Genomic DNA, 20780 nt, shown 5'->3' on the forward strand with positions numbered 1-20780 from the left:
CGCGAAATATGGATATCCAACTCTTCCCCAAAACGTAAAAAAGGGACCAAAGTTTAAAAGATCTTTCCTGTGTGGCTTTTCACCTTTTCTAAACTTGGTTCCATTTATGAAAGTTTCTAAAGACCCATGGATGGTGCATGGATGGCTAGTACGGAAAAAGATGTAAAAACACGCAAAGCAGCTGCATGGAGAGCATGTAACAGCCTCAACAAAATCTGGAGGTCAACTCTCCCAAAGAAATTCAAGAGCCGTTTATTTGCTGCTACCGTCGAATCCGTTCTAACCTATGGATGTGAAGCGTGGACTATGTCTCCCAGACTATGTAAAGAACTTGATGGTTGCTACACAAGAATGCTTAGATCAGTATACAACATCAATTGGAAGCAGCACATCACGAACAAAGAGCTATATGGTGACCTACCGAAACTTTCACAGAAGATCAGAGAGAGGAGGACACGTTTCGCTGGGCACGCATACAGAAGCAAAAATGAACCTGTAGCTAAGCTGATCCATTGGACACCAAAGCATGGAAACAGAAAACCTGGTAGACCCCCTCTAACATACGTGGATGTATTGAAACAGGACACTGGACTGGATGTTATGGATTTGGGAACGGCCATGCAGGACAGAAGGGTTTGGCGTGCTGTTGTAGTTCGAGGACACCACTCATCTTAAGCAAGCAAGTAAGCAAGCAAAGACCCATACAAAGTCATCTATACTTGCTGGTTTTCTTAAGCTCTCGTCACACGGTCAATCTTTGCCAACATACTTCCATAGGGAATGGCAATGATAAATTGCCTGCACCTGGTTCATAGCAGTTTGAAGACAAATTTGACCGTGTGACTGCCACTGTTTGGTCAATCTTTACACAATTTGGGGTTACAGGAATGTCAAAATAGTTTGCAAGAAAATACAACATGTTCTATTTTTCCTTCAAATTTTACATTACCTAGGGAATCATGAGCCAATTATAGAACAAGAATGTGGGTAGATTGAGGGATTTTCACAGAAAATTTTGACATAGTCAATATAATATCAGTATCCATGTATCAGTATCTATAGAAAGAGTACAGAATTTTGTTTTGCTGCATGGTAAGTTGCTCAATGTTTGTGCATAGCAACTAGTATCATCATGTCTAGAGGTAAAACATTAAACACTACCTGTAACCTACTTGAGAGGAGGAGGTTCTTTGGAACATCAAAGTGAGGATTATATTAAGATAAAGATACTTTCTATATAGCCAAGAAACACTTCTGGAAGGGTCTTAATCATTAGATGAGGCTTGCCTATCAGAACAATATAACAAAAAGGCCTCCTCCTTAAACTCAGGCTATATGTTTATGTTCAATTCATAGGCCTATATCACCTATATGGGTATTTACGCTTATCTTTTGATCAAAAATAAAAAGATCCTCCTCAGGGTCCACACATTTTTATTTCTAAAGTGTAGGCCTAATTTAATGGTATAGCATTGTGCTAAGGGCTATGTGTAAACATCTGTATGAAAAACAATGTAAAGCCTAATACTAATATATTTTTTTTTGTATAGGCCCCTCTACTTTAATAGTTAGATTTTTAACAGAAAGGAAACTGTATATTTTAATAGTAGGCCTATACAGTTTCAAAGTTTGTTAAATGTTTTATTTTAGCATGTTTATTTTTTAATCTAATAGGCCTGTGATATTAATTTAATTTTACAGAACAAGACATAAAGGCAAAATCAACAGTATGAGTATATAAAGACATAATACAACATGTGGACTATTAAGAGTGTCCCTTTCTCTTAATACAGTGGCCCTGCTAATACCACAATATTTCAAAAACATTTGATGCAAATATTTGATAGTGTGACTGGGTTTGGTTAGGATCATCAAATATCTGTCAAAACGAAATTTGAAGCCAAGTTTGATGTAAAGATTGACCGTGTGACGAGAGCTTTAGTGTTTATTTCGTAGAGTAAATAAATTAATGTTCGTGCGTGATTGAAGTTTTTCCGCATAGACGTTATAATGTAGTTTGATTTAAGAAAAAGTAGCAACTACTCACTTTCAAAGAGAGGGGGGGGGGGACAAACAATTTTTGGTAGATTGAGAGAGGGGAAGCAATTTTTGGCACACATTTACGGGCCACCTTACAGGCTTAGGAAAACACAATAGAAACGTTAAAATATGCAAAATTTCCTGCCACCTATATACTGTTATCTAGACCATTTAGTTCGCAAATTGGGAACCCAAAAATTTGGCATGGGCAAATGGGAGGGTGACAAAGATTTTTTGCGGCCCGAGAGGGTGACCAATTTGTGGCGGGCTGAGAGGGGGGCGAGCGATTTTGGCGAGCAATTTGAATAATAGGGGGGGGGGGGCTTATAATTATTGCAATGAATGAATGAATGAATGAATTAAAAGGGCATTTGGTGATCCACAGCCTCATCCCCCACCGTTCTCAAAAAAGTTGAGATTTTTATATCACTGGAAACCTCTGGCTACATAATGTTTATGTACAAAATATTTCTTGCAGATTAATTCGTTTAGCAAAGATATCGTGAAATTTGAATTTCGTTCTGGTGCACCAGAACGAAATTGTCTATATGGAGCAGTGTAATACACATAATCATGCATAACTCGCGAACGCAAAATCGGAATCAACTGAAATTTTGGGAATAGGTTTTTTTCGTGGATATCTAATGAAAAATAACATAAATAGAGGATGCTAGGATCACGAAATACTCCTTTGATTAATATTCATTCATTCATTCATTCATTCATTCATTAACTAATTAATTAATTCATTCATTCATTCATTCATTCATTCAATCAATTAATAATTTAATAAACTAATTTATTTATTTATTTGAATAAAGCTGACTTGCCGGTAGCCAAAGTGCTCGATTCGTAAAGAGCGCAGGTTTATTATTTATTTATTTATTTATTTATTTATTTATTTATTTATTTATTTATTTATTTATTTATTTATTTATTTATTTCTTTCTTTCTTTCTTTCTTTATTTCTTTATTTCTTTATTTCTTTATTTCTTTATTTCTTTATTTCTTTCTTTCTTTCTTTCTTTATTTATTTATTTATTTATTTATTTATTTATTTATTTATTTATTTATTTATTTATTTATTTATTTATTTATTTATTTATTTATTTATTTATTTATTTATTTATTTATTTATTTATTTATTTATTTATTTATTTATTTATTTATTTATTTTACCTGTTGCAAATGAATTTATTTGATTGCATGGCAACAGGCGTGAGAAATGAACTGTGGCGTGGGAGTGACGAATATTAAAGTTCATTCACAGAAATGGCTGACAGTCCACCAGAAGACAGTGAGAGTAGCGATGACAACTCTGAAATCGCGTCTTGGCGACGGCAAGGTTACACATCAATTACAGATAGTCATAGGTAAATTACATTTATTTATCATTTCAGATTACGAATTGTTTGTTGTACTGTTGGATTTAAGTCGTTTTTATGTATAAATCGGGGTCTATTTTGAGGCGGTATGGGATGGGAACAGCAGATGGTTGTTTTCTATGCGTAAGTGACTACACTAGGCTGACATTACTACATCCTTTTATTTGGTCCATATTGATATACTATATTACAAGAGTTTAGTGCAGGATGTCAGTGTAATGTAAAAGGATACGTAATTGCTGAACACCTGTTCGCTGAATGTAAGCTTACCAAATCTGTATTGATTTTAAGCTATTTTTAGTCTATCAACATAATGGCATATTGGCTTTCTATTTTGCCCGCCCAACCATGGTACCGAGTGTTTTCCTATTTTTCTCCACCGATCCACAGAGTACCATTTACAAAAAAGATTACTGTAAAGCTATCCCGGTATGGGTACCCCAGGTCAACATAAAAAGTGGTAACCATGTGTGTTCTTCCTTTTTTCAAAACCCCCCTTTTCACTGATTTTTCATTGATTTTACCCCCCTTTTTTTGCCAAATCACTGACAAAATCAGGGTAAAAAAATACCCCTTTTCAAGGTTTTCAATGAGAAGATTTCCAGACACCCCTTTTCAATGACTCCAAATATTTTAATATATTAAGTACAAAATGTGCAAGTATGAACATTACTTTGTGTCTGTTGTACTCCCAGATGATCCTGTACTATATCGGCAACCGCCGTGCCAATAGTAAAAAAGCTGCCTTCTGACGCTCTCGCTGTGACGATTGAGGGCGGAATCAATGAAATGCCAGAGGATGGAGGCTGAAGACATCGATCGAACGAACCTGTGAAATACCCCTTTTTTTTTTTAAATTTCGCGGAGACAATGCTCAGAATACCCCCTTTTTTCGCGATTTAGCGGTCCGCGATTTCAGTCAACAAAATACCCCTTTTCCGCGAAATTTAGAACACACATGGTTACCACTTTTTATGTTGACCTGGGGTACCGGGAAAGCTATTTAATTTCGCTAGTAGGCCTAATTTCGCTAATTGCCAATGACCACCATTTTTGTGGGTATTTAATTTCGTTAATCTAGCAATTTATGTGTACAATTCAATGTAAAACTTTGTAATTTGCGGGTATTTAATTTCGCGGATTAAGGCTTCAGCGAAATTAGCGAAATTAACTCCCTAGTGAAATTAAGTGGTTTTACAGTATATTTCATGAAGTCATCTGGCATATCTGGCGGGCTATAAAATTATTGGCAATAACTTAAGGCGATATAATACGTACCCTGATTTTCATCAGTACCCATCTTCTTTTTTTTGTTGCAAATTTATAAAGTATAAATATGTTCATCATCTCATGTCCTGAACTTATAAAATATCTCTACATACAAAGTGGTTTTAAACCATTTTAGAAAATCATTTTAGCCCTATATTTTTTTGTTTACTGTATCTTGGTAACTGAGATGCACAGTGACATCGCCCCGATATCTTCATACGTGTAGTAGAAATCACCATGGTAGGTTGAATCCACAGCCACCCATGACCATTTTATTCGGACCTTATGAGATGCATAATATTAGCGAAGTGACCTGACTAAGGCTACTGAATAGACGGGGTAATTGATTTCTCGATCTGTGAGCAAGCTTGTATACGACATTGCGGTCAATGGTTATACTCTCTCCACTTGAGTGAGTGCCGCTATAGCCTGCTGCGCGCTGTAGTCCATATAGGACCAACGCAATATAAAATTGAGAGTTTTGGTCAAATTTTGAGTTCAAAGCGCACAGCCAATTTTCAAAGCGCATGCTAACGACTATAATATCTGTTCAACACGTATTTTCAAGTGTATGAGACCACATCTGGTTTCTTGAGAAAAATTCATTTACGGGAGATATTCATCATTTTGTAACCCAGTATCCGAAGATTTTCGTCTGATATCAAAATCGTGCATAGCAATTCACGTGTATGGATCCTGTGTATTCATTTTAATGTCTCTGCTGCACCAAATAATTATTAGCCAGGCGATGTCGGTGTGAGATGTGTGTTTCATAACAAACCATAGTGTATAAGGATGGTTCACAATAGAGTGATTCACACATCATGAATAGGGGATTAAAAAGCTGTGAAGTGGTACCATGTGCTTCTATTGTCCAGAGTTTGACATCAAGATTTTGAATGCAAACAGTTCAGACCCTGAATGAACATGATCATGTCAGTAAATGAATATTGTTCTGGGACTGATTATTAGGTAGTGGGTGTAAAATAGTAGCAACACAGCAAGAAATTGGCGAAGTTTTAATGTTTTCCTGAACGACACTGTTGTCATGAAAAATTTTAGGTTTTTTTTGGCTGATTTTTTTTTCTTCAATTTAAAAAAAAAATTTTTTGCACAACATAGATCAGATGTAGATTGCGACCCAATCCCAGTTGTTGACATAGGCCTATTTACAAAGTATTAAAAGTCACATAGTTTACCCTGAAGTCACACACAAAGACAAAATACACTGAAAGTATCAAGTTAAGAGATTTGTATTTTTATTTGCGATGCAATGAAGCCTTGTTTTTATATTAAGTTAAACTTCCAAGACTTGACGCCTTTAACAGTGAAGCAAGCAGTGAGCAAGAGAAGAAAGAGAGTAAGCGAAGAAAAGAACAGTAGGCCTACAGGGGCCTAACTAACATTTTTATAAGTTTAACCTGCAAGCACAATAGCTAAATTAGGATGGGTTAATGTACAAGTTAATGCAGACTGAGCATGGTTGAATCAATTATCTCAAAAGATCAATTTGTTAGTTAGGCCCTTTTGCCATTTGCGTGTGTGTGTGGTTGGGGAGAAACCCACTGTAAATTACCATTTTGCAAGATTTTCATTTCAAGACACAGATATTAAAATAAAAAAACGCATTTCGCATTTGACTTTTTAGACCTGCTACAGGAAACAAACATGTTGGTTTTTTTTGGCCTGATTTGTTGAAACGCATCCTGTGAAAGACCTTAAATTACAGTAAAGTGGCCAGGCAATGAACTTCATGTTCTTCTCACACAACAGGGCATAGAGAAATGCGAAGTGCCGTAACACAATATTTAAAGCAGAACACGCTGTTCACTTAGGCTTTGAATACATGCACCACCTTAAAGTTAACTACTGAGGGGAAAAGGTGATAATTTATTTTCTCTTTAAATTTCACTATTTTGTGGTATACTATGATCAGCTCTTAATAGGCAGGAATTATTCGGTTTTTGTTACTGTGCGAGTCAATAAAGTTCCAACTTACGCACGCGTAGATTCACAAAAGCAAGCGTCATTCATGCAAAGCGCAGTTCGTGTAGGTGCTGCGCCTAGCTGTGTGTACGCCATTCTGTATCCACGATGTTATGAGTCCCGCCGATTAAGAGCTGATCAGAGTATAATAGAATAGAAATGAATGGTGCAGCATTATCCTTTACAGTTACCCACCTAATGTGTCCTTGGTAGTATAATATATAATATATGTTTATATAATTATTTACATTTTTACTCCCTCAGATGCATTATTTGGGAGTAAAGGATAATGCATTACCCTTTATTTCTCAAATTTAAGTCTGGTGATCTAGGCTATACATTAATATGTGTGATTAATACTCATCAAATTGTTGACATCTTGTAGCCATGCATACTCTTGTTTGTTGTCATCATCATCCTTTATTTGCAGAGCAGGCCACTTTACTTTTGTGTTGTAGCTAGTTACAATGCTTGATTTGACCTGTTTCCTGTATTTGCCATTGATGATAGAATTTTGTTGTTGTTTACTCAGTTACAGTTACAGACTAACTCACGATATCAGCCTTGATAGCTTCAAAAGTGCAGACTTGTTTGATAATGGCTCACATCATGACTCACAGCATGCCTCTTATCATGACTCACATCATGACCCACATCATGACCCACATCATGACCCACATCATGATTCACATCATGATTCACAACATGCTTGGCATCAGGACTCAGAGGGGAACAACCTAGACAACTCAGTTAATCATAAGGACTCATCACCACTCACTACAGATAACACAGGTGAGCAGTCAGTATTAGGGACTCACCATTAGACTTCAAGGGAGGGTGGAGGAAGTTGGTGTTAGTGTTGGTGGGGAAAGTTTTTTTTGCTCATGTAGTGGGGGAAGTTTTTTTTCAAAAACTTCCTCCCCCCTCCCTTGAAGGCTAATGGTGTGTCCCTTATTAGACACATCACCACTCACTACAGATAACACATGTTTCTCTCACTCTAAATAGCTGTACTCTAAAATGACCACTTAAAATAATATCCTACTATGTTTATCATTTTCTAGATGTTGACAAAACACCAACCAAATGCAAGCAGGTGAGAGATGTGGATAGACTTGAGGAAGATATGATAGAATTGGAGCTGGACCTGACAACAGAGACCAATGTCATCAACAAAGAAGATATTGTCAGAAAGACACAAGATTCCGCATCTTATTTACTCAATATATTGGAAGAAGAGAAGAAAGCACCTACGCACAAAAGCTCCAAGGTGCGGCATTGGTTTGTCTTCAATCATTAACCACATGTAGGGAATAGCCTGGGAGTGCTGGGTTGTGACATACCTCCTGTAAATTTGCAAAGGTTCTGCTTTCTATATTAGTCAGAATATAGCAAAAATTAAATATACTCCAAATCATGGACTTTCTCTGAAAGTTGCCCAAAATATAAGCTCCAAAAATCAATTGTAGAGGGATAAAGATCTACCTTTGGCCAGAATGAAGATTTCTCTTGAAAATGTCTGCATTTGGAAAATCTGCACCCTTCACCCCCCCAAGAAAGAATAAAAAACAATTATGGCTACAGGCCTGGCCACATGAGTCTTAACTGCAAATTCGTTGCAAGAAGGCTTTTATCATTTATTGAGCCAATCAGCAACATGGTAAGAATAGTGCTTTGGCTGGCAAGGATTGAGCTTGAATTATATGTATTTTAATTGGTCACTTAGATGAATATATATCACATAATTAACCAATCAGAACTGCTGTAAGAAAGGCAGTAGTTCTCATATTAGGCTATTCTAGTTGAAATCCATACACCCCCTATGGAAAACTTGACCTTGATCTCCCACACAGGAAGTGTGAATTTCAAATGGGAATATTTGAATGGGTGACTCCATTTGAAGCCGACACCCTGTGTGGGAGATTAAGGTCATGTTTTCCATAGGGGTGTATGGATATCAACTGGAATAGCCAATTTATTGCTTGATAGGCTTTTACAATGGGTATTGTATTCATGCTGCAGATTGAGGGTTTCAACAGGTTTGCCTAAAAGTATAAAACTCAAGCTTTTGTCAGGATTATATATAATACTGACTTATTAAACTAATGAGTTCTAATCCTTACTTACTTCAGTGGTGAGTTAATGGATTGTCCCTTATTATCTACTTCAGAGGTGGTGGCTCTGAAAAGAGTTTGAAGTAGATGCCCCTTTCCTGAATCTACTGCAGATTCAGTGGAATCTTCTTTTTTCTTTCCTTTATTCGGTGAAATACCGAAGGGAGGGGGCAAACATTTTCCACATGTTTGATTGAGGTTTGGCTGCAATATTGTTGCTGGTACTCAATTCTATGTTAATTGGGCTAATATGGAAGACATCACCTTCATATCCCACACAGGGAGATAGATTTCAAATGGAGTCACCCATTCAGGTAACCCCATTTGAAATTCACACTCCCTATGTGGAAGATTAAGGTCATGTCTTTCATACAGGGTGTACATGTATGGATTGCAACTGGAATAACCCATTGTTCATTGTTCCCAACTTTTCCTTGGTGGTATTTATTTTTACCACAGAATGCAAAGGGATCTGAAAGAGGTCAAAGGTCACACAAGGAAAAAAGGCCCAAAAGGAGGAGAACTGGGAGAAAATTACCACAGATGCCAACCTCAAAACCAGGTGAGAAAAATGAAGACCCCATCCCCACTCTACATACACACCCACCCCTCACCCCACCCCATTATTACTGGGCGGAAATTACCACACATGCCAGCCTCAAAACCAGGTGAGAAAAATGAAGAGCAGGTCTGCAAATTGTAACTCCTCATCAGGTACGGGGGGGTCTTATACGCACACACCCTCCCCCCTATGTACACACTCACCCCTACTTGTATTCACCAGCAACCATGGACATTGTTTTTACACAGGCTAGTGAGGACATACACATTGTGATATTTCAGTATTGAAATTTTAGACTTGTCTATTTGCTGTGCAACAAGCGAGAAGTCTGCAACTTTTTTTTAACCTTTGCATTTGCAACAGGGTTTCTTATGAGTCAAGTAAAGCTGCGATGGGCCTGCTTGGGGGCACATTCATGAACACACCCCGGCTTCTTATGAGTCATATACAGCCGTGTTGTGTGTGTACATCGTGCTCAGGACATGCATTCATGAACACAACAAGGCTTCTTATGAGTCATATACAGCCGTGTTGTGTGTGTACATCGTGCTCAGGACATGCATTCATGAACACAACAAGGCTTCTTATGAGTCATATACAGCCGTGTTGTGTGTGTACATCGTGCTCAGGACATGCATTCATGAACACAACAAGGCTTCTTATGAGTCATATACAGCCGTGTTGTGTGTGTACACCGTGCTCAGGACATGCATTCATGAACACAACAGGGCTTCTTATAAGTCATATACAGCCGTGTTGTGTGTGTACACCGTGCTCAGGACATACATTCATGAACACAACAGGGCTTCTTATGAGTCATATACAGCCGTGTTGTGTGTGTACACCGTGCTCAGGACATGCATTCATGAACACAACAGGGCTTCTTATAAGTCATATACAGCCGTGTTGTGTGTGTACACCGTGCTCAGGACATGCATTCATGAACACAACAAGGTTATTTACACATAGAGACATATTCATGAACAGATACTGTACCAGAAGTTCACACTTGTCAATTGATAGTGCCCTTTCAGGTAGGATAGAATTGATAAGTGTAAAAAAACTCAGCACTTTCAAAATTAGACATCTGTTAATTTATAATGCAATCGAGATGATGAAGTAGGACAAATATGAGGCTGACTGACAGAATTATTGGCCTCTAAGTCTAGAACTATTCTGATTGTTATAAAGAGGGCTATATAATATTATGTATTGGGCCAATCAGAGATGCAGCAAGAATAGTCGGTATGCTAGGGCTGACTAGGATTATATATGCTTAAAATTGTTAGTTCTGTTTTAATTGCTACTTGGATGATGATATCATGCAATTAACCAATTCAGGGCTCTGTACTATAAATCACTGCACTACACACAGGCATAAAACCACAAGCCTCAGCACACTTTACAAGAAAGACAGTACCGGTAGTTCTCATCTCATGGGGTAATGACCCTGACTGATAGAAAGCTTGGACTGATTCAAATTCTTGCGGTAATTTGGCATCTGCTTCTCATACTGCCGTATCTGAAAAGGATTTTTATTATCATTGTTATATTATATTTCAGCATGCTTTTTTTTTGTGAATGGACTTGGGATTGTAATAATCTTGTGATAATACCTCAAAATTAATATATTAATGTATAAAGTAGATCTACAGTGTATCTTTACATAACTAGATGACAATAATAAAAAAAATCACACAAGGCAGCCTTTTGAGATACAACAGTATGTGAAGCAGATGACGAATTGTAACTACATTTTTTGTACCTTTCAATTTATCTGTTTCTTCTACTCAGCTGGAAATCTACCATCAGAAGAAAATGACCTACAGGAACCATCCAAGGAAAAAGAAACAGAGCAAGAAAACAGCCTTTTAAAACCTAGCGAACTGAATGGCAACATAGATGTCCCCTCCCCAGATGAAAATAACATCTCAACACCCCCTCCGGATACCCCGACTACATCCGACAACTCTAACATTCCTGAATCTCCGTCTGACAGTGCAGAATCACATATAGCATCTGAGACGACTGGGATAGAATTTAACGCCACAAGTACACATTATACGCCATTCTTATCCAATACGAATATGTTACTCATGGAAGATTCTAGTCCTGATGAGAAACCCTCTAGAAGATTCCCTCCGAGTAGACATAGAAGTATGAATAGAAAGCAGAAAGAAACTGCTGATAGCTCAGGTAGGTGCTGATGAGAAACCCTCTAGAAGATTCCCACCGAGTAGACATAGAAGTATGAATAGAAAGCAGAAAGAAACTGCTGATAGCTCAGGTAGGTGCTGATGAGAAACCCTCTAGAAGATTCCCACCGAGTAGACATAGAAGTATGAATAGAAAGCAGAAAGAAACTGCTGATAGCTCAGGTAGGTCCTGATGAGAAACCCTCTAGAAGATTCCCTCCGAGTAGACATAGAAGTATGAATAGAAAGCAGAAAGAAACTGCTGATAGCTCAGGTAGGTGCTGATGAGAAACCCTCTAGAAGATTCCCACCGAGTAGACATAGAAGTATGAATAGAAAGCAGAAAGAAACGGCTGATAGCTCAGGTAGGTGCTGATGAGAAACCCTCTAGAAGATTCCCACCGAGTAGACATAGAAGTATGAATAGAAAGCAGAAAGAAACGGCTGATAGCTCAGGTAGGTGCTGATGAGAAACCCTCTAGAAGATTCCCACCGAGTAGACATAGAAGTATGAATAGAAAGCAGAAAGAAACTGCTGATAGCTCAGGTAGGTCCTGATGAGAAACCCTCTAGAAGATTCCCACCGAGTAGACATAGAAGTATGAATAGAAAGCAGAAAGAAACTGCTGATAGCTCAGGTAGGTGCTGATGAGAAACCCTCTAGAAGATTCCCACCGAGTAGACATAGAAGTATGAATAGAAAGCAGAAAAGAAACGGCTGATAGCTCAGGTAGGTGCTGATGAGAAACCCTCTAGAAGATTCCCACCGAGTAGAGACATAGAAGTATGAATAGAAAGCAGAAAGAAACTGCTGATAGCTCAGGTAGGTCCTGATGAGAAACCCTCTAGAAGATTCCCACCGAGTAGACATAGAAGTATGAATAGAAAGCAGAAAGAAACTGCTGATAGCTCAGGTAGGTATATTCTAGTCCTGATGAGAAACCCTCTAGAAGATTCCCACCGAGTAGACATAGAAGTATGAATAGAAAGCAGAAAGAAACTGCTGATAGCTCAGGTAGGTGCTGATGAGAAACCCTCTAGAAGATTCCCACCGAGTAGACATAGAAGTATGAATAGAAAGCAGAAAGAAACGGCTGATAGCTCAGGTAGGTGCTGATGAGAAACCCTCTAGAAGATTCCCACCGAGTAGACATAGAAGTATGAATAGAAAGCAGAAAGAAACTGCTGATAGCTCAGGTAGGTGCTGATGAGAAACCCTCTAGAAGATTCCCTCCGAGTAGACATAGAAGTATGAATAGAAAGCAGAAATCAGGTAGGTCCTGATGAGAAACGCTCTAGAAGATTCCCACCGAGAAGACAAAGAAGTATGTATAGAAAGCAGAAAGAAACTGCTGATAGCTCAGGTAGGTGCTGATGAGAAACCCTCTAGAAGATTCCCTCCGAGTAGACATAGAAGTATGAATAGAAAGCAGAAAGAAACTGCTGATAGCTCAGGTAGGTATTGGGTTATTCCAGTTGAAATTTATACACCTTCTATCGAAGAAATGACTTTTATCTTTACATTGGGGGAGGTTAGATTTCAAATGGAGTCACCCATTCAGGTAACCCCATTTAAAATTTATACTCCCAGTGAGAGAAGTTAAAAAGTCATGTCTTCCATATGGTGTGTATGGTTTTCAACTGGAATAATCCATTCATCAATCTATCAATAATTGCAATTAATTTCATACATTTCCATAAGCGTGCGCTAGTCACGCATTATGCAACACACAACTAGCGTAAGCAATGCGCCTAACAGTATGTACACCATTCTATATCAATACACGGTGTTATGAGTCTTATTTTTTCCGCCTTATATAAACCGAGCAAACTTTACTAGCATACGGTCGTACCATGCCAAATTATACAGCCTCACTCACGCGGTAAGGCAAATACCGAAGTAAGAGATGTAGATTTTGATGTCAGATTTCACACTCGCTATTAAGCATTACACATTCTTACAATGCATTTCTCCCATTTTAATTTCGTGTATTGATTTGCTATCTTCTGCAACATGGGTCGATAGTGGCAAAATGTACCTAAATGAACAGAGCACATCCGGATCTTGCAAAATGTGTTTCTTGATTATCAACCCATGTTTAACCAGTTTATTCTCAAACTGAAAACAAAGGGAACCTGTACAAAGTAATGGGAGTGTCATATGATGCAATGAGGTGATGTATCATGTTACAAAGGGAACCTGTAGAAAGTAATGGGAGTGTCATATGATGCAATGAGGTGATGCATCATGTTACAAAGGGAACCTGTAGAAAGTAATGGGAGTGTCATATGATGATGCAATGAGGTGATGCATCATGTTACAAAGGGAACCTGTACAAAGTAATGGGAGTGTCATATGATGCAATGAGGCGATGCATCATGTTACAAAGGGAACCTGTAGAAATTAATGGGAGTGTCATATGATGCAATGAGGCGATGCATCATGTTACAAAGGGAACCTGTAGAAAGTAATGGGAGTGTCATATGATGCAATGAGGTGATGTATCATGTTACAAAGGGAACCTGTAGAAAGTAATGGGAGTGTCATATGATGCAATGAGGTGATGTATCATGTTGGAAAGGGAACCTGTACAAAGTAATGGGAGTGTCATATGATGCAATGAGGTGATGTATCATGTTACAAAGGGAACCTGTAGAAAGTAATGGGAGTGTCATATGATGCAATGAGGTGATGTATCATGTTACAAAGGGAACCTGTAGAAAGTAATGGGAGTGTCATATGATGCAATGAGGCGATGCATCATGTTACAAAGGGAACCTGTAGAAAGTAATGGGAGTGTCATATGATGCAATGAGGTGATGTATCATGTTACAAAGGGAACCTGTAGAAAGTAATGGGAGTGTCATATGATGCAATGAGGTGATGTATCATGTTGGAAAGGAACCTGTACAAAGTAATGGGAGTGTCATATGATGCAATGAGGTGATGTATCATGTTACAAAGGGAACCTGTAGAAAGTAATGGGAGTGTCATATGATGCAATGAGGTGATGTATCATGTTACAAAGGGAACCTGTAGAAAGTAATGGGATTGTCATATGATGCAATGAGGCGATGCATCATGTTACAAAGGGAACCTGTAGAAAGTAATGGGAGTGTCATATGATGCAATGAGGTGATGTATCATGTTACAAAGGGAACCTGTAGAAAGTAATGGGAGTGTCATATGATGCAATGAGGTGATGTATCATGTTACAAAGGGAACCTGTAGAAAGTAATGGGAGTGTCATATGATGCAATGAGGCGATGCATCATGTTACAAAGGAACCTGTAGAAAGTAATGGGAGTGTCATATGATGCAATGAGGTGATGCATCATGTTACAAAGGGAACCTGTAGAAAGTAATGGGAGTGTCATATGATGCAATGAGGCGATGCATCATGTTACAAAGGGAACCTGTAGAAAGTAATGGGAGTGTCATATGATGCAATGAGGTGATGTATCATGTTACAAAGGGAACCTGTAGAAAGTAATGGGAGTGTCATATGATGCAATGAGGTGATGTATTATGTTACAAAGGGAACCTGTAGAAAGTAATGGGAGTGTCATATGATGCAATGAGGTGATGCATCATGTTACAAAGGGAACCTGTAGAAAGTAATGGGAGTGTCATATGATGCAATGAGGTGATGTATCATGTTACAAAGGGAACCTGTAGAAAGTAATGGGAGTGTCATATGATGCAATGAGGTGATGCATCATATTACAAAGGGAACCTGTAGAAAGTAATGGGAGTGTCATATGATGCAATGAGGTGATGTATTATGTTACAAAGGGAACCTGTACAAAGTAATGGGAGTGTCATATGATGCAATGAGGTGATGCATCATGTTACAAAGGGAACCTGTAGAAAGTAATGGGAGTGTCATATGATGCAATGAGGTGATGCATCATATTACAAAGGGAACCTGTAGAAAGTAATGGGAGTGTCATATGATGCAATGAGGTGATGTATTATGTTACAAAGGGAACCTGTAGAAAGTAATGGGAGTGTCATATGATGCAATGAGGTGATGCATCATGTTACAAAGGGAACCTGTACAAAGTAATGGGAGTGTCATATGATGCAATGAGGTGATGCATCATGTTACAAAGGGAACCTGTAGAAAGTAATGGGAGTGTCATATGATGCAATGAGGTGATGCATCATATTACAAAGGGAACCTGTACAAAGTAATGGGAGTGTCATATGATGCAATGAGGTGATATATTATGTTGGAAAGGAAGGGTAAGATATCTTCTCTGAGTGGGTTTGCAGCTTAACCCCATGAGAACTTCCTGCCGATTGGCCAAAATGAATAATTGTGTCCAATTTTGAACCAATCATATGGGTATTAATAAGATCATCTACAAATGCAAGTTTGATCATAAATAGTTTAAAGCCTAGTCATAACTGGCAATTGAAATGAGTATTTCAAGTTATCAACCAATTAGAAATGCTGTTAGATGACCAGTAGTGTCCAGGGGGTTAATTGTAAGCACTAAATGGGCTATTCCAGTTGAAATTCATACATCCGCTATAGAATACAGCATAGCACAGTGAGTGTGAATTTCAAATGGGGTTACCTGAATGGTGAAAGATTAAGGTCATGTCTTCCTTAGGGGGTGCACATAGTGCCAATTTCATAATTGATTCCTGGGTTTCGTCTATGACACGGTAAAGGATAGTAGCTGCATTGTGGTGGAACACATTTGCCGGGGGCCACATATGTTGCGCATCGTATATAGCTTAATATGTGAATGTGATGGTATGTACGCTCAACTTAAATGTTATCAAGTTTCGCTAAATGAAATAGTGTGTAGTTATTAAATAACTTGTTTTTTTTATGACAGATGAAGAAAAAACGGGCTTCCATCCTGCAACTCTGGTCTTCAATGGTGTATTAAAACAACAGTCACACAAAGTCATTTACTCCTTTTTTCCACGCCATGAAGACGAAATGAAACTAGAAGTTGGTGATCCTATTTATGTAGACACAAAGTGTGAGGATTTATGGTATGAAGGGATCAATCTTAAGACGGGTGATGAAGGATGTTTTCCTGCCCAGTATGTGACTGAATACACGGGTGACTCGGAGGCTCCATTTGGTGAGTAGGTTTAATATGTGTATCTAAGCAAGGCTTTGGCAAGTGATTTGGGATGGAAGAAAGATTCCATTTGAAATCTGTTCTTTCCTTGTGGAAGTCTTCCACAGAGGGGGTATATTTTTTCAATTGGAATTGGCTTTAATTATTTTGGGTTAATTATTTTCAACAAATACTCCACCTGTGTGTGGCTTCACATCTTCCACAACTGGAGTGAGTATTTCAAATGGAAGTTGCCCAATTTTGTATTTTATTTGAAACCCATCCTCCCTCTGTGGAAGACTTTGGTTAGATCTTTCACAGCAGGTGTATGGATTTAAAAATAGCCCATAGGTTGTATAACTTGAGCTTCTTATTTGTTGTCTAATGGTTAAGTTCAAATCGTCATGATTGCAACTACCGTATTTCGTCAAATAAACGCCCCCGGGGGCATTACATTTTCCCAAGGGGGGGGGGGCGTTTATTCAAGGTCAATTTAGAACGATAATTCCGTTAAAATCATTAGGTAAACTAAAACACACGCTAAAATGACGAACTATGAACTAGAAAAACGGACGTCTGGCTCACTTCCGGGTTTCTGATCCAGATTTTCGCCAACTATTGACGCTATTATGGACCATGTGCGTAACTTGGTAAGCTTACTACACAAGATAGCATGGAAATATCGGCATTTTTGAAACATCTTGGTTGAAAAAAGTGGTGGGGGCGTTTATTTGAGGGGGGGTGACTATTTGACGAAATACGGTATCCAGGCATGAGAATTTTCAGTTTAAAAACTGAATTCAGTTTTTTTTATAGTCAAAATTTCCGCAACTTTATTTAATTTCAGCCTGTTTTTGGTACTTTTTGCCCAATTTCACGCGCATTTTCAGTTTTTTCAGTTTTTTTTAGGAAAGTGCAGTCTCATGCCTGGGTATCTTGATGACTGTTAGAATGTGGATGAAATTGGTAAAGCAATAATGGTAAATTTGACTTGGATATAGCTTGCAATTTAGAATAGGCTATTCCACTTGATATTCATACACCCCCTGTGGAAGACATGACTTTAATTTCCCACACAAGGGTGTGGACATCAAATTGAGTCACTCATTCAGGTAACCCTGAATTTGGAATTCACACTCCCTGTACTAAAGGAAGATTAAGGTCATATCTTCCATAGTGGTGTATAATGGATTGCAACTGGAATAGTCTATGGCTGATAAATGAACCTGTTGCCAAGAAAAGACACCAAATGATGATGAAGCTTTTTATTTGACCTCTATCCAAGACTGGAATTCACTCCCAAATCATATCAAATCCATCAAAAATCAGAAATGTTTTAAAAGTGCAATAAAGACCTATCTAAGTGAAATCAACTCTTAATTTCATGGTATTTTTGGTGTTTTTATATATGCTTGTTTTTCAACTTCTCTTTAATTATGTATATAGATTTTTCTTGATTCTGTATTGAATTTAGTGTGCTTTTCTTAATATATTTTATATGTTTTTGCAATTGGACCCCAATGGAAATAAGCCCCCTTTTGGAGGCTTTCTTGGGTAATCCAAGATTTTAATTCAGCATTGTTTGATACATTGTATTTGTAATTTAAAGTTATATTGTATATTCTGTTTTTGCTGTAATTTTATGTTGAATTTTAATCAAATAAAATCAATCAATCAATCAATCTGCCAGTACTGCAAATTGGTGTTTTTATAGCAACAGCTTGGTTACTACAAATCTGCAATGAGCAGACGGCTTCATTGGTTCATCAAGCATGGATAGATATGTTATGCAAGTCAGAATTGATAGCATGCTTACACTATGGTTCTATTCTATTGCAGGGTTAAAGGGTAGAAGAATACACATCAATAGATATCATGTGAAATTCCTAGGTTCTATAGAAGTGCCATTCCATAAAGGCAATGATATTCTATGCAGAGCCATGCAAAAAGTAAGTAATGTGCACTAAACCACATCAATAGATATCATGTGAAATTCCTAGGTTCTATAGAAGTGCCATTCCATAAAGGCAATGATATTCTATGCAGAGCCATGCAAAAAGTAAGTAATGTGCACTAAACCACATCAATAGATATCATGTGAAATTCCTTGGTTCTGTAGAAGTGCCATTCCATAAAGGCAATGATATTCTATGCAGAGCCATGCAAAAAGTAAGTAATGTGCACTAAACCACATCAATAGATATCATGTGAAATTCCTTGGTTCTATAGAAGTGCCATGCCATAAAGGCAATGATATTCTATGCAGAGCCATGCAAAAAGTAAGTAATGTGCACCAAACCACATCAATAGATATCATGTGAAATTCCTTGGTTCTAGAAGTGCCATTCCATATTAAAGACAGTGATATTCTATGCAGAGCCATGCAAAAAGTAAGTAATGTGCATTCATACACATCAGCATATGAATGTTTCCAATACAATTTTGTTCAGTGAATCTGTGTAGTAAATTCACTGGCCATTCATCAATTTTCTCTGACCATGAACTGCTGCTAAGTACACACAAACAATGCAAACAACATTTCTATTGTTTAATACAAAATGTTCCAGATGGATTGTAAAACAGCTCGAAATACTGGAACATACTTTTTGTTCTTGAGATAGAATACGAGGTGTGCATAAATATTGTATAGGGCGGTCACTCTGTGCAGTGCTTTTGGACGCGTTCATTTTTTCTTGCGGGTTGATGCATTTATATTTGCTTGCATTTTCCAACATTTTTAGTGCCAATTAGATAGAAATTGCAAAATCACAGAATTTTTTTCTCATGTGTACGGACAAGATGTTGATGCATCTAATGCACTCACCCCTTCGGGGATCATGCATTAGATGCAGCTAAATCTCAGTATGTGTGCATTATTTTGTACAATTTCACTCTCAATAAGTGACACGCATTTATTAACCATTTAACGCATTTATAAATAAATGTTGAATACAGCTTTGATAATTGTCATCTAATTTGCATATTTTCCCAATTTTTTGACAGGTGGTGACGGCCGCCGAATGACTTTAGAACTCCACCCGCCTACACCATGTATACTGGAGATAAGCGATAATGGTGTGAAAATGGTGGACAAAACTAAGCCACCAAAAATATCACCAGTAAGCAGTCAAATTTTTATTATGCATTTTTCAGTTCTGTTAATTCTGTTAAAAGGTAAACCACATCTAAATGACTATATATACAATTTGTGGCATTATATATTTTATCATATAATATGAGCTGAAATGTTAAAAATATGTCCAGTGTTTATCATATTGCCATCTCAAACAAAGAGCATTAGGATTTGAACCAGAAGGTCCAATTTGCAATAACTGCCCTAAAGACATTTGACAATTTCTGCATTCTTCATTTTGCACAATCTCAGTTATTGCAGATAGGGCCTTCTTGTCCTGAACCCCAAAATTGTCTTTTGCCTGATGAGGTCACAAGTACAGAATGACTAGACTGAATCCTTCGTCATCTACAACCGCACATGTCATTTGTGTTATGCTTGTAGTGACAACTGAAAAACTTAACAATCATATTGTGCCTGATTTGTGAGAATATTCCCATGTGACTATGGTCGTGCACCATTATAGCTTCTTATCGGTGTATGTCCTACCACGCCATTGCCATGTGACTATGGTCGTGCACCATTATAGCTTCTTATTGGTGCATGTCCTACCACGCCATTGTCATGTGACTATGGTCGTGCACCATTATAGCTTCTTATTGGTGCATGTCCTGCCACGCCTTTGCCATGTGACTATCGTCGTGCACCATTATAGCTTCTTATCGGTGCATGTCCTACCACGCCATTGTCATAGGATCACTCTCTGCTGTTCTAAAAAGATGTGTTCCAAAATAAACATGGTCAAAAGGTTTATTTGAACACAACCTTTGCAATCTTTGACAGATCTGTACAGTCTCAGGCCACAAGATTCTGGTGACAGTTTTTTAACACACAAAGTTTCTCAATCATCAAACCAGTATGTTGAGGAATGAGAGCGTCAGTCTACAGAATAACTATAATACATCATCATTAACCTTATCATGCGCACTCCCACAGCCCTTGCACAAAATATCTGGTGATGGAATATTAACTTAGCCAGGAAAACATCCTTCATCACTCATTAAGAAG

At 37.8% G+C, this 20780-nt stretch overlaps 1 protein-coding gene across 1 annotated transcript in view; it reads left to right on the forward strand.

Moving 5' to 3' along the window:
* The first annotated feature begins 3293 nt into the window (after window positions 1-3293).
* LOC140166604 (uncharacterized) overlaps window positions 3294-20780 on the forward strand; it is a 32840-nt gene continuing 15353 nt past the window's right edge. Inside the window, exons 1-9 of the mRNA XM_072190105.1 lie at window positions 3294-3413; window positions 7219-7472; window positions 7745-7950; window positions 9254-9356; window positions 11151-11552; window positions 16037-16039; window positions 16406-16660; window positions 18479-18592; window positions 19643-19758. Coding sequence (XP_072046206.1) covers window positions 3313-3413; window positions 7219-7472; window positions 7745-7950; window positions 9254-9356; window positions 11151-11552; window positions 16037-16039; window positions 16406-16660; window positions 18479-18592; window positions 19643-19758 — 1554 coding nt within the window. The 5' untranslated portion in view covers window positions 3294-3312. The remainder of the gene's footprint in view (window positions 3414-7218; window positions 7473-7744; window positions 7951-9253; window positions 9357-11150; window positions 11553-16036; window positions 16040-16405; window positions 16661-18478; window positions 18593-19642; window positions 19759-20780) is intronic.

The sequence above is a fragment of the Amphiura filiformis genome, chromosome 12 (genome assembly GCF_039555335.1).
Source record: "Amphiura filiformis chromosome 12, Afil_fr2py, whole genome shotgun sequence".
Lineage (NCBI taxonomy): Eukaryota > Metazoa > Echinodermata > Ophiuroidea > Amphilepidida > Amphiuridae > Amphiura > Amphiura filiformis.